Here is a 13,718-nt window from a genome sequence, read left to right on the forward strand (position 1 = left end):
ACTCTCAATGCTACAACTTTGACACCCAAATCTGTTCAATGGCTTGGAGTGAAAAAGAGCTGGTGTATGTGGAAACTGCCTTTTTTCTGTTGCCTTTAACTTTCCTCATTCATCTGTAGGAAGTGGCACTTCTGGACAGGAAGCCCTTGATGCTCAAGCCCATAACTGCAGTGGGTTAGACTCAAATTAAAAATCACAGCTTGGCCTAGAAGGAACATTTTCCAGATCTGAGATGTGCCCTGCTGCTTTAATGCATGGCATCCTTGGGGCTTTCCCATTTTCACTTTTCTATTGCCAGGTTGCCACTACCTGTTCAGTGTTTTCAGACCCGTGTGTGTTCAGCTGTGCAGTAATTGGACTGATCCAGAATGTCCCAAAGGATTCTAGAGAAGCAGGAACAGCTCTGTCCCTTCAGAGTATGGCCAAAAAGAATGTTGCAGGCTCTCCATCCTGGGTCCCCTCCTCTTGGTACTTAAATCTGAGGGTAAGAGAAGTACTGGCAACTTCCCTGCCTCCAGCAGGTGACCTGGGGGTGCCAAAGTCCCAACTTGAGTCACTGAGTGACTTAATGTGGAGGTGCTGCTGAGAAATAGAAAGTGCAGGGGATGAGCTAGTCAGGAAAAAAAAAAAAAAAACAGAAAAAAGACAAAAAAAATTCTGATGGGAATCCCTGCAGTTGCTTCAAAGACACTTCTGGTTGGCTGCAGGTGCTGGGAGAGGAAACTCTTTCCTGCAATGCCACCTTGGGGTAGGTTATGTCAGTTTATGTCAGTTAAAAAGCAGCAAGATGTAACTTCAGTGTGATGAGATCTCCCCCCCCTGTGTGTGTATCAGTGTCAGAATGACTTGCTAACAGCCATTATGTTGTGGGTTGCATGGACTCTTTATTATTTTATGAATCATAAAATTACTATTTTATAATTTATTATAGTAAAAATTATAATTATAGTTTTATTTATTTATTCTTTTGTTCTTCTATCTCCTAATCTGTCCTGATCTGTGTGTCTGGCTGCTGAAAAAAAAAAAAAAATGTCTGAAAATCTGGCTTTGTCTGTTCTTCCTCAGAAAGGACAACTGAATAAATTTCCTTCTGTCCCATCACAGAAGATGTGTCTGCCTTGAGGAGAACTGACCATCCTTGAAACTGGTGTCTGCAGAATCCCAGAATCATTTGGGTGGGAAAGGACCTCTGAGATCCTCATCTCCATCCCTTGATCCACTCCCAGCCCATGGCACTCAGTGCCACATCCAGTCTCTTCTTAAAAACCTCCAGGGATGGACAATCCACCCCCTACCTGGGAGCCCATTCCAATGTCTGATCACCCTCTCTGGAAAGAATTTTTTCTTAATATCCAGCCTAACCCTCCCCTGGCAGAGTTTCAGATATTAGGAAAAATTCTTCTTCATTTTCTGCCCTGCCTGTGGTGCCTGGTGAGCCACTGTCTGCTGGCATCTCTCTTGCTGCTGTCAAGCCAGAGGAGCTTATGCAGTCCCCTTCCTTTCACCACTCAGGACTTTTTTTAGAAAAAAAGTGACTCACTGGCCTTGTGGACAGACAGAGGTTGCTGTAAGTTGGTTGTGAAATATCTGTGTGAGCCAGGAGGGCTGTCTTAGCCTTCTGAAATGCTGTCCCTGTGATGGAGACATGATGCAGTCTCTCTGGGACACAGGGAACAGCTGCTCCTTTGGTCTCTGCTTGGTGGAATGTGACTTTTGGTGGAAAAGTGATGTTTTTGGAGCCCAGTTTTGCAGAGCAGCATAGGGGAAGGGTTAAACCAGTGACTTCATGGCACCCACCATGGGCCAGAGCCCTCCAGGCCTTTCTCTTGTGATGTTGAGGCTGATAAAAGTCAAGCTTGAAATATCTGTGCCAAATTTTTGGCAGGGAGCCTGACTTGAAAGCCAAGGGCTTGCAAGGCAAAAGGATGAAGTGTTCATCTTGGTGGAAAAACATCAGCAGACAGGAGTGAAATGGGAGGTTTGAAGGTAATAAAGCTGCCTGCACCAGGCTGCTGCTGGTTCTGATGGACAAAGTTGCAGATTTTTAGAATCTTTTTAGATTTTTAGCTTTTTAGCATCATTGAGGATGAGTTGATGGTGTCAACTCTGTCCCCAGGTGACACACAGGGCAGATTATCCTTTTGGAGGGACTTGGTGATGTTTCTGAGCCTTCATTCAGAGCCTGAGAGACACAGGAATGCCTCTGTCTCAAGCTCATGAAAAAAAACCACCCTGATTTTCACTTCCCCAGAAGTGCCCTCTTTTTTTGTCTTTGAAAACATCTTTGTAGTATGTCACAGTTTTTTGGTGACAGCTTTCACACTTTCCCCCCACACTTGGCACTCTTTGGTTTTTTTTTTGGTCAGCTGCTCTCGTTCAGTCCTTGGCAGTAATTAAAATGTGAACTTGGTTCAGTTAAAATGTGACAGCAGTAGCAGCAAATGGAAAGGGCCAAGTAAAAATAATAATAAATATTTTGAGATGCTTCCAGACCTCTGTGCTCATGAAAATTGGGGGTTTGCATCTGTTCCTACACTCTGTGTGTGTCCTGCACCTCCAGCACCCTGCAGCAGCATTGCTTATGCTTTCAGGTGATTTTTTTTTTTTTTTTTTTTTTTTTTTTTTGGTAATAAGTCCACTCAGTATTTGTGAATGGTATGAAATTGCCCCAAGTTGATGGAATTAGAAAGAAAGTAGTGAAGGAGTTGCCAGGGCAAGGTGTTTGTGCCTACCTGTGACCTCGTGAGAGGAGGATGTGGCCATGCATGGTGAGAGGTACTTCCCTCCTTATCGCTTGGAGAGCAGCAGGTTTATGTTGACCAGACCTGGCTCCAGAGAAATCTGGAAGACAGAGCTCATACTGGGCTAAAAAAGTTAAGTATTTGAAATGTGGATGTGATGAGATAGCAGCAAGATCAAAGCAAGCCAGCCAAGGGCCTGCTGCACCTGGAGAGTTGCAGTCTTGTCCTGGGTTGGGCCAGGATGAAGGGGATTTCCTGTCTTGTGCTTTTGCTCTCAGCTCAGTCTCTTGGAAGCAGCTGCACTGCTGAAATGAACAGCAAGTTTCTCAGGCAGTGGCTGCTGCTGGGACTGATCCCACTCCATGGTTATAGTTACAGCAGAACCAAGGACACTGCTCAGCTCTGAGGAACATTTTGCCCTCCAGAAGGAGAAAAGGAGTCAAGAGGTCCCACCTGGAACCCTCCTTTGGGGAGGAAGGGACAAGAGAGATGCCAGAACTGACCAAACAGAGGATTCCATCCCATACACCTCATCCTCAGGAGAAATGGGAGGGATCACCAGGCTCAAAGCCCTTCCTGCTTCCCCTGCTTCTCCTCTCCCTCTTTGCTTCAGCATCCTGGGAGGATTCCATCCCTTCCTCTGCCTCTGCTCCTGATCCATTCCAGCCTGAATCTGTGTGTTCCTGCCTCCAGCTCCCAACTGCTGCTGACTCCAGGATTCCAGCCTGGACTTTCCCAGGGGTGCCCTGCAGCCTCTGTGGTGATGTGAGAGTTCTTGGGGGAGAGGGGGGAGGAACGTGGGATCCATTTTCCTGTCTATTTGTATAGATTGAGTCATTTTTCCTATTTATCCTTCCTGTTTCATTCAAGCTGTGTAGTTCAGTTCCCAACCCATCAGTCTCTCTCCCTTATTCTCCCTCCTTCCTTTATCAGGGAGGGGAGGGGCATTAATACAAAACACCTGTTAATTGGTTTAATTGCCAGGCAGTGTTAAACCCTGACAAGTCTGTGTAAGAGTGGGTGCTGTCTGCCTTCCAGGTGGTGATGGAAGAAGCAGTATCCTCTTGGCAAGTGTCCAGATTCCCCTTCTCTCCCAGAGGTTGCTGAGCTCACCAGAAGTGTCTGCTCCTGTAGGCTGCTGCTGCTTTATTCACCCCTTAGCACTTCTCTGAGTGGTGTCTGAGAGCCTGGTCAGAGGGGTCATGGATTCAAAGGACACTCCTTCTCACCTCCTAAACCAGCTCAGGTGGAAAATGCAGAAAAAACCAACCAAATGTGAGTAAAAAGAGCAGCAGCATCCAGTTTTCTAGCTGGAGAGCCTGGGGGGGTTTCTTGGTCCTTGTGCCACAAATTACAGCTGCAGCACATCATGGATTTGGACAGACCCTGCTTAAGGGGTGAAGAACAGAGGTTTTGGTCCTATGTCAGAGGGATATTTTATCACACATCTTTTCTGGGAGATAAACATATTTTCCTGCCTCTTTTCCCGCATTACCCAGCTTCTCCTCCGCAGTCATTAGGAGTGCCCAGAGGCTGCTTGTGGCAATCAGGACCATCCCTGCTTTCCCTGCCCAGCACCATCCTGCACTGCCCAATCCTCCCCAGCCCTTGGAGGCTCCCCCTGCCTCCAGACACAGCCCCCAGGGCCTCAGTGCTCTGCAGAGGCTTTGGAGTTAGGTTTTTGTGATGAAGAATTTTGGTTGTCTGTGGCCAAGGGTTGATATTTCTGGGTGAGTGGCTGCTGGAGGAAGGGGTGTTACACGGAGTGAGAGGGCAGAGTCTGCTCAGAAATGCTTTGTTTGTAGGCAGCTTTCTATCTCCTCCACCCTGTTAGCTATTTCTGGGGAAGTATTATTTTTTTTTTCATGCATCTAAAAAAGCAGAGTGGTTTCTGCAGAGCTTTCATCTTTGAGGAGCGTGGTCCCGTGTTGGTGAGGCTGGAGGTGTAGGAAGAACAGCTCAAAAAAAAAAACATCTCTCAAATGACTGTGCTCTCAGCATACAAATCCCTTGCTGGGGAGGAAATATTAAAGGTCTGCTTAACCTTATTTGGGAGCAGTCCATCAAATTTAAGTCAAATTTGGTGCAGATGTTCTGCCAGGGGATGCAGGAGGCCCACGGGGCTGGGGAAAGCAAAGGGTGAGCCCTGTTGCATCCAGCAGTTTGAGGTCCTGCCAGGGCCACCTCTGCATGCACAGGGCCACTCTTTGCTGCTTGGATCTTTCCCAGGAAATTGTAAGGGCAAAAGAGGGGAGAAACTGCCCCCCATTCTGAAATGGTTTTGGCAGCCAGAGCCTCTGCTACTCCCCCTCCCCGTTGTGCAGTGACTGGAGGGCAGGTCCTACTCTCAGATGCTCCTGATGGGAGGATTCCCCAGTTCTGGCTGAATCCCTGTGGAAAAGTGGTGAGAAGCCCCTTGAGTAGCTGTCAGGGCTTTGCTCCTCTCCTGTGCAGGTGGTGTGGGTTTTTCTGGGTAGATGGGTGGACAGTTTTGTCTGCAAACCTTTAGAGGGTTTCTCCCTTTTGGCCTTTGAGCAGGAAGAGATGTAAAGGCTGAGCTGGATATATCAGGCTGCAGAGGTGGCAGCAGCACCTGCAGGAAGGTGAGATCCCAGCCTGGAGTCACAGGCTGTGGGCACATCCCATCCCATCCCAGGGCACATGGCTGCTGCCCAAGCACTGGTTCCAAGGGACTAGATAGTAGTGTTACCTGCCTGGCTCTTTAACTCATGAAGAGAACACACTTCATGCCAGTTAAATGATTTTATTTCTACTGGATGCTTTGGAACAAGTCATTGCCACTTCCTTCAGGCATTACAAGGTTGAATAGAACCCTAACAGAGTCCTTATGCCCACTGCCTCAGCCCAGCTTTTGGGATTGTGGCTTTAATGCCATTTCACTCCAGTGCTCTTGTAGTCTAGTTCCTTTTTTTTTCCAATTTTTTCCGACCTTGTGTTGCCACTGAGGACCCGTTAGTAGATGCTATGGAGTATGAGTGATGCTGTAAGCTTGTCTAAAACAGGCTGAATCTGCCTCTGCTACTCCAGTTAGGTATTATTACCAACCAACCAAAAAAAAAAAAAAAAAAAAAAAAAAAGACATTTGTGACTTATGAAAACATCCTCCTTTCATTTTAAGCAGTGGTTTCATTTTGACGATTTTTTTTTCTTGATATTTGAAATAACCTCTGTTTCTTTGTCACAGCTACAACTGCATAAAAACTGATGCGAGGTGGGGAGGAGGGACACTGACTGTGCTTGTTTTATGTTTTCTGGGAAAATCAAAGATGGGAAAGTTAACTTTGTACCCCAATTTGCATGAGGCAGAGAATTATCAGTGGCAGTCTTGATGACTACAAGATCAGCTAGTCCTAAATCATCAGGATCTGGACTGCTGGGGTTGTCTGAATCAGGGGTAATTTTCATGTGCTCGAATCCTTCCCATTAGCAGAAGGGCTTTCTCTACCCTGAAAAAGAAATTGTTCCAGCCTGCTGTTGAGTCCCAGGTGGAGGCAGCAAATCTAAAAAATCTTCTGCATGCGTTTTGCACTAACGTGTTATGCGTGGGAGCTGAATTTCAGCTTCCTTGGTGCCTTCTGATTTGGACTTTGCTAGCTTGGGAGATGCTTCCTTAAATTCCTTGTTGACAAAGTAGTAACAAATAGCATCCAGGCAGCAGTTTGTGTTTGCAAGGACTGAGGCAAGGTGAACAAAATTGTTCACCCTCTGGATTGCAGAGCAGTTGGAGCTGGTGGAGTCCATCACGAAACGAAGGAGATGCCCGAGGTAAAGAGGCAAAAAGCACACGATGAACACAGCCAGGTTTGCAGACACAATGCAGACAGCCTTCCTGATTAATTTTTCCTTGTGACAGCTTTCATTCTTCTTTCTCCTGAGTTCTGCAATGACTTGTATGGAGCAGTAGGTGAGGATGAGCAGTGGGATGAAGAACCCCCCAATAACAGCACCCAGCGTGACCACCGAGGGCTCCACGGAAGACTTCTCAAAGCAAAGTTGGTCTTGTTCTCGGGCCTCCAACTTCTTAATGAGGGTCACCACACAGATTATGACTGTCCAGAGAAATAGGGAAGCAAAAGCTGCCTTCAAGGGTGACCTCAGGGCCTTGGCTTTTAAAGGGAACTTGATGGCAAGGTACCTATCAGCTGCTATGACAGTGACGATAGCGATGCTCATTAAGCGGTTTATGAAGTAGCCACCTTCCAGAACCAGGCACCACCTGCCTACCTTCAGCTGATGGAACTGGGATAAAGTTTTAAAAGGCAAAGTAAAGAGCAGCAAGCAGTCAGCTGCAGCCAGGTTGACCATGTACACTCTGGTTTCTGTCCATTTGCTGAGCTTGCAGCAGAACACCCACAGCGCCGACACGTTCAGCAAAACGCCCAAAAGCAAAACTGGGGTGTAAATACACAGCTGGAGGAGTGGAAAGCTTTTGTAGGCTGTGATACTGCAGGTGCTGAGGTTCATTTTGGGGGCAGTAAGAGGCACAGTTCCTGAAAAAGCAGATTAAGTGTTTTAGAATCTAGATTTAGAACTGAATGGGTGATTAATTCAGATAGCTCGGGGATTTACCAGCAGCGAAAAACCAGACCTTGGAGATGGCAGAGCTGTCTGTATGGTACCTACTGGGAAGGGAGGGAGAAGGACAGGAGCCTGATCACTTCTGAAGAGAAACGCACAGGTTCCCAGTGGGTTCTGCAGAGGGCATTAGGAGAAAATCCTTGGACCAGAAATCCTTTTGGACCAGACCCGGATCAATCGGTAGCATCTATCCTGCAGCTAGGAGATGTGTGACCTGTTCCGACCCATTTGGAAATGGAAAGCAGATGCTTAGGCTCAGTTCTCATCCCTTTCCTTATAGCTGTTCTTAGGAGAAGCCAGCCAGCATCCTTACAGCTCAACATGCTCCAGGAAACGTGCTGCAGAAGGACATCTGCCCTCTCCTTCAGTCCTGTGCTTTCTATCACTTCTCATTACTGAGAAGAGCAATTATTAAGTACATCTCCTTATTTTTGGCTGCCATTGCCTCCTGTGCTCAGTGATATCATCTGGTGGTCTGCAGCAAGAATGAGAGTATGAGGGGCTACATGCTGCCTTTCAGAGATTTTGAACACGGGTCTTCATCTCAGAGCCATCTGCCATTCTCCAAGAGGAAAAAAAAACAACCCTCATCAATGCCACGGCACCTGAAACAGAGAGATGAGCTTCTATCTGATCCAGTTGGTGGTTTTATCACCCTGGATCTAATGACAGGATTGCTGTTTGCCTGCCTGCTTTGGAAGACTTAATCTAGGAGTATGTCCTAGGAGCATCTCTTCATGGAAAAGAAAGACCCGGGAAGGTCTGAGATCTTGGGATTTTCCCTGCAAGGGGAACGTGGCTCCACAGGTGCATGATTCTGGGGCTCAAAAGCCTCCTGAGAGAGCAAAGCACAGGGCAATGCTGCAGCACCTACGTGCAGCTCCAACTCTCAGCTAGCTTGGAAAATTGGACTGCTGAGGAGTCGTGTTGGGAAACCTCTTAGGAGGCGAGGGAGGGGGCTGCACCTGATAGCTATAGCAGCTCTCTGCTGTGGACACAAGGAACGAATTATCAGCACAGAAAAAATGGGGGTAAGTGCTAGATCTCCCTGTTGTCTCTTAGGAGAGGCTGAGACCCATCCAACCCGTGCCTGATGTGGGCAGTCTCAAAATGAGCTTTGGGAAACACGCAGGCTCCAGCCTTCTCTCAGCTCCTCGAGGACCATTCGAGTGTCCCACCATGGGTGGGGAAAGGCAGAGCTCAAATCCCCAGCCCTCAGGAATTACCTGCTCACTCACCAGCCTTGAAGAGAGCACCTCGTCCTCCAGCCCAGCTTTGGGGGGATGTTGTGCAGGCAGGAGAAATCCCCTTGGCACTGCTCCTGCCTTGTGCCCAGCAAGGTGTCCCACGGTGACCAGTGGCTGTGGCACCAGCAGCACTGCTGGAGGAAGCACCTCAGCCCCTCCTCAAGGTGTTTCCCCAGGGTTGAGCTTCCTCTGTCACCACTGGGGTGGCTTCTGCCACCCTCTGCTTGGCTGAGGAGCCTGCAGTATTCCTGCAGTGAGGTGCAGCAGTTCCTCAAGTGATGGAATAGCTTTGTTTTGTTGTTTTGGGGTTTTTTTGCCTTTGATTTACTTGCCAGTGGCTGATGTCCCACTGGGCAATGCCTGCTGGTTGACTTTCCTCCCCCTGTGCACATTGCTTGGGGGGGACTCTTTGTCTGCAGGGTTTTGAGGTCTTTTCCCAGCCTCCTAGGATGCTGGAGAGGACCCTGTTCAGAGAGGTGTTGGAAAGGTGAGGGCTGTAGTTTGCAGACAGTTTCGTGATTACTATCATTGAGTTTCACTCTGACTGACTGTATCTCTCACCTCCTCACCAGCCAGCAATCTGGTGAAAACGTGGCACCATGACCCTGTGACCTGCTGACTTTGTCACTGCTCTGCAGCTGCCTGATGGGCAGGAGCTCCCTGGCTGCCCACTGCACCCATGACAAGAGCTTAGAGAAGTTCATCCACGAGCTCAAAAGTCCTGCTGTTAGTACCTTGAGGTGCTGTCTTTGGCAACCACATTTCCCACCTCCACTTCAGGAGTATTTCTGCATTGTCTGTGCATTACTGAGCAGCCTTTGAGATTTATTCCTTGCCAGTATATAATCAGTACAGAGCTTAACTTAAATACTTCTGAGTTTCCAGGGACTGCTTTTGCCTTTCCTCTGGCTGCTTCTTGATGGATGCTTGTAAGCAGTAAATTGTCTTATTAGAAAACTCCTCTTGTTGATCCCTAACCACCATCATCTCCATGCTCCTTCTTAGTCCTTTAGATTTTGAAGCCATCCAGCCCCTGGGCTGCAGTAATTCCCCCACTGTACAGAAGAAACTTGACTTTTTGTCATCATCCAGGGTATATCCACACGTTTCTCTTGTCTATATCAAGGCAATCACTGCTGCTATTAACCATCAGCAGCCAAAATCAAGCCTGGAGGGAGCTCAGCTCTTAGCAGCTCTGCAGCCCGGTGCTCTGTACCCCCAGGTTGATGCTGCGGTGGCCAAGCAAGGGCACGGTGGCTTCAAGGGAGGGACAAACCCTGTCAGCAGGCACAAAAAAGCTGCCTGTGATCCACAGGCTCGCCAGGGGATGGCAGAGCAACTCACCTCCAGCCACTAGAAGGCAAATTTATGATCAAGTGTTACCCATGGAGAACTCCTGTGTCCCTTGGTGTTCCTCTCTGATTTCTGACCACCGGTGGCTCAGGGTTTGGTTGCTTCTCTTACCCCACCAGACACCCTCTGAGCTCTTCCAGCTGCTTATGGCCCCCTTCTTCCGTCCAGTCACAGCTTTTATTACTTCTGCTGTGGACCAAATGATGCTGGCTTGGGATTTTGCCCTGTCTGTGCAGCTTTCAGCCTGCTGAGTGCTGTCACCACGTGGCCCAGTGCAGGTGATGCTCTTGCTGGTTTCTCCCTTCCTTGCTGGCATCTCTCCAGCAGGGTGGTCTGGGGGTCTGCACCTCTGAGTTCAGAGTGTCTGTACAATCAGCAGTGCTGCTGCTCCAAAGGACCTTTTGCTGCCTACCATATTTTGGCTGGAAAAAATGATTTTCTGCATGAAAGAAGCCAGCGAGGTCGTGTAAGTTAAAGCACCACTTCAATTTTACCTTTCTGTTTGTTCTCTTACTTTAAATGTTATTCAGATATGTTGTGAAGCTGCCCATTTTGGGGTCTGAGCATAGTTCCTGAGCTGTTACTCTTCAGGCTCTTCCCCTTTTCCTTTCTAACAGAGAAGGAAGGGCTGTTTGGTGGTCTCTGCCCCCTGTTCCTATTTGGGCTGACTTATTTAAAAGCCCTCTTGCTGGTGTGAGGTTTCATGTGCCAGTTCTGGATTTCTCCTGTCTAAGCCAAAGCTGGCTGCCCATGGCTTGGACAGGCATAGACTCTGCTGGGTTAAACACTGGATGGATGGATGGAGGGATGGATGGATGGATGGATGGATGGATGGAGCCATAGAGTTGTGGTCAGTGGAGTTAAACCCAGTGGTGGCTCAGTCATGAGTGGTGTCCCCAGGGCTCAGTGCTGGGGCTACTTCTGTTTCACATCTTGATTGATTTTTAACATCTTGATTGATTTTTAACATCTTGATTGATTTTTGACATCTTGATTGCTGTTTAACATCTTGATTGATGATCTTGATGAGGGGTTTGACTAAGTTTGCAGATGACACCAAGCTGGGAGGGACTCTTGATCTGCTGGATGGTAGAAATGCTTTACAGAGGGACCTGGACAGACTGGATGGTTGGGCTGAGGCCAAACCTATAAAATTCAAGAAAGCCAAGTGCCAGGTCACTGGCACATTTGGTCACATTTTGGTCACAACAACCCCAAGCATCACTACAAGCTTGGAGAACACTACAGGCTTGGAGTGGCTGGAAAGCTGCTTGGCAGAAAAGGACCTGGGTGTGTTGTTGACCTTTCTGGATTAACAGTATGACAAAAGGTTGATATGAATCAAATTTTTTTTATTATTATTTTTCAAAAGAATACAATTTATTTGCCTAATCTGTTTGGGACAGACCTTCATTTCAGCCAGTGAGATGCAACATCCCAGAGCCAAAAGTGGGTTTGAAGGCCCTGTGTGCTGTTTCTGAAAACAGATGGTTTTTTGCTTGCTGAAAACCACTTGCCTGGACACAAAGGTGATGCCTGTTGGGAAGGTAGACAGCACACCATGAAGGAGAATGGGCCAGTGGATGGGCTAGTGGATGGGCTAGTGGAGTCACCAAGCCTCTCAGTGAATTGCCTTGTATTTGTTGAGAGCCATAAGGGTGATTACACTCATGCACCTCCTTAAGCAAAAGATGCTTTTGAAGATCAGGCATTTATTATTATCTCTTGGATCTTGTCTTTGCAAATAGGCTTTAAAAGGCAAAATAAGGGCCAAACCCCAGTGTGGATGGATGAAGCTGATCATATGGGTTTTTTTGCCCTGCCTCTGGTGATCTACCACTAACACCAGAGCATAAATAATACATCCATGGAGAAAATTAGGACCTAAATGATCAGCTAAATGACCTGAGAATTTTCATTGGGTTTTTTTTGGTTGGTTGGTTGGTTGGGTTTGTTTGTTTGTTTGTTTTCTGGGGCTTCTGTCAAAGTATTGACACAAAGCAGGTAGATCCAATGCCTGGATGAGGAGTACTTTCTGAGACAGGAATAGCCATTCCTGTGTCTTTCAGCTGGTCTTTTGCTTCAGCAAACAGTAAGAGGTGACAAGGCCACTTTTAGGGCAGGTATTTATAAGGTGTCACTAAGTTAATTGTCTCTAGGTCTAAATGAGCACAATATGAGTTTGCATTCCCTGGAGAAAATTTTTTAGGGATTTAGAAGTAAGAAGACATTGAAAGGCCATGAAGCCAGCAAAGACAGAGCTATCACAGCATTTCAAAAACTTCCTGGCTTTAAGCTATTGAAGTGACTGTGTGATAAAATATTAAATTAATTTTTTATGCAAATCAACAGGGAGTAGTCACATCCTGACTCTGGCTCCCCTCTCAGCCCAGGTTTCTCTATGGGTCTCTTACTTCCAGTGCCCCAGGACCTCCCTTTGTGGCTTAACTGTTTTGAGCTGCTCTGTTGTCACTTCCCTGTGAGCTGGGAGGATGTGTGCTTCAAGTCAGCAAGCACAGATAGTGCAGAAAAATTTGGCACCTGGAGAGCCAGGCTTTAAAACTGCTCCTTGGTTTGGGAGTCAGCTAGGATGGATCAAGGCTCTCCATGGAATGCACAGAAAGAGTTAAATCTCCCCCCCAAAATAGTTGGAGGAGAGATTTTGAACATTGTGCACTGTCCAAGTAACTGAGAGAAAAAAAAAAAAAAAGAAAAAAAATTTAAAAAAAAAAACCACAAACCAAACAAAAACTCTAACAATGCATCTTTACACAGAGCAATGCTGAGAATCCCTCAGCTGTGGGTTACCTTATCTCTCCAGAAGGATCTTACACACCCTCACTCTCATCAAGACTGCCCTGAAAACTGGGGATAGGGAGGGAGGCATCAGGGCAGCATTTGCTGTGTGTTATTCACTGCTTTTTTCTGGCCATCAACACTCCCACAGTGGGAGGCTGCAGGTGCAATCACCTCTCCCCAGCCAGAAGAGCCAGGGAAGATCTGATCCTGTGAAGTCCAACAACAGAGCTGTCACCAGGGCTTAGGGCAGGCACCTGGGTGAGACCAGGAGCTTCACAGCTGTCAGGATTTAACACTGGCCCAGCAATTAAACTGGCCCAGATGGTCTCTATTAATGCCCTTCCCCTCCCTGATAAAGGAAGGAGGGAGAATAAGGGAGAGAGACTGATGGGTTGGGAACTAAACTACACAGCTTGAATGAAACAGGAATGATAAATAGGAAAAATGACTCAATCTATACAAATAGACAGGAAAATGGATCCCACGTTCCTCCCCCCTCTGCCCCAATAACTCTCACATCACCACAGAGGCTGCAGGGCAGCCCTGGGAAAGTCCAGGCTGGAATCCTGGAGTCAGCAGCAGTTGGGAGCTGGAGGCAGGAACACACAGATTCAGGCTGGAATGGATCAGGAGCAGAGGCAGAGGAAGGGATGGAATCCTCCCAGGATGCTCAAGCAAAGAGGGAGAGGAGAAGCAGGGGAAGCAGGAAGGGCTTTGAGCCTGGTGATCCCTCCCATTTCTCCTGAGGATGAGGTGTATGGGATGGAATCCTCTGTTTGGTCAGTTCTGGCATCTCTCTTGTCCCTTCCTCCCCAAAGGAGGGTTCCAGGTGGGACCTCTTGACTCCTTTTCTCCTTCTGGAGGGCAAAATGTTCCTCAGAGCTGAGCAGTGTCCTTGGTTCTGCTGTAACTATAACCATGGAGTGGGATCAGTCCCAGCAGCAGCCACTGCCTGAGAAACTTGCTGTTCATTTCAGCA

General features: G+C 47.6%; 2 protein-coding genes across 3 annotated transcripts in view; both read right to left on the bottom strand.

The window, feature by feature from the left end:
• Positions 1–13,718, bottom strand: part of LOC139800087 (collagen alpha-2(I) chain-like) — a 217,060-nt gene that overhangs the window by 88,658 nt on the left and 114,684 nt on the right. The gene's annotated exons all lie outside the window — the stretch shown is intronic.
• Positions 5,490–8,714, bottom strand: LOC139799474 (G-protein coupled receptor 35-like). Of its 2 annotated transcripts, none has more exons than XM_071751523.1 (2): positions 8,579–8,714; positions 5,490–7,252 (listed from the first exon to the last, which is right to left on the bottom strand). In XM_071751523.1, exon 2 carries the CDS (start codon positions 7,224–7,226, stop codon positions 6,291–6,293), a length of 936 nt encoding a protein of 311 aa, XP_071607624.1. In that variant the 5' UTR covers positions 7,227–7,252; positions 8,579–8,714; the 3' UTR covers positions 5,490–6,290. The 2 variants fall into 2 exon arrangements, with proteins under 2 accessions (XP_071607624.1, XP_071607625.1); XM_071751524.1 differs by having other exon boundaries at positions 8,567–8,714.

Source organism: Heliangelus exortis, chromosome 9 (genome assembly GCF_036169615.1).
Source record: "Heliangelus exortis chromosome 9, bHelExo1.hap1, whole genome shotgun sequence".
Classification (NCBI taxonomy): Eukaryota; Metazoa; Chordata; class Aves; order Apodiformes; family Trochilidae; genus Heliangelus; species Heliangelus exortis.

Bases quoted from the DNA above. Each gene is read 5' to 3' on its own strand.
- LOC139799474 (XM_071751523.1), bottom strand. From the start codon at position 7,226: ATGAACCTCAGCACCTGCAGTATCACAGCCTACAAAAGCTTTCCACTC.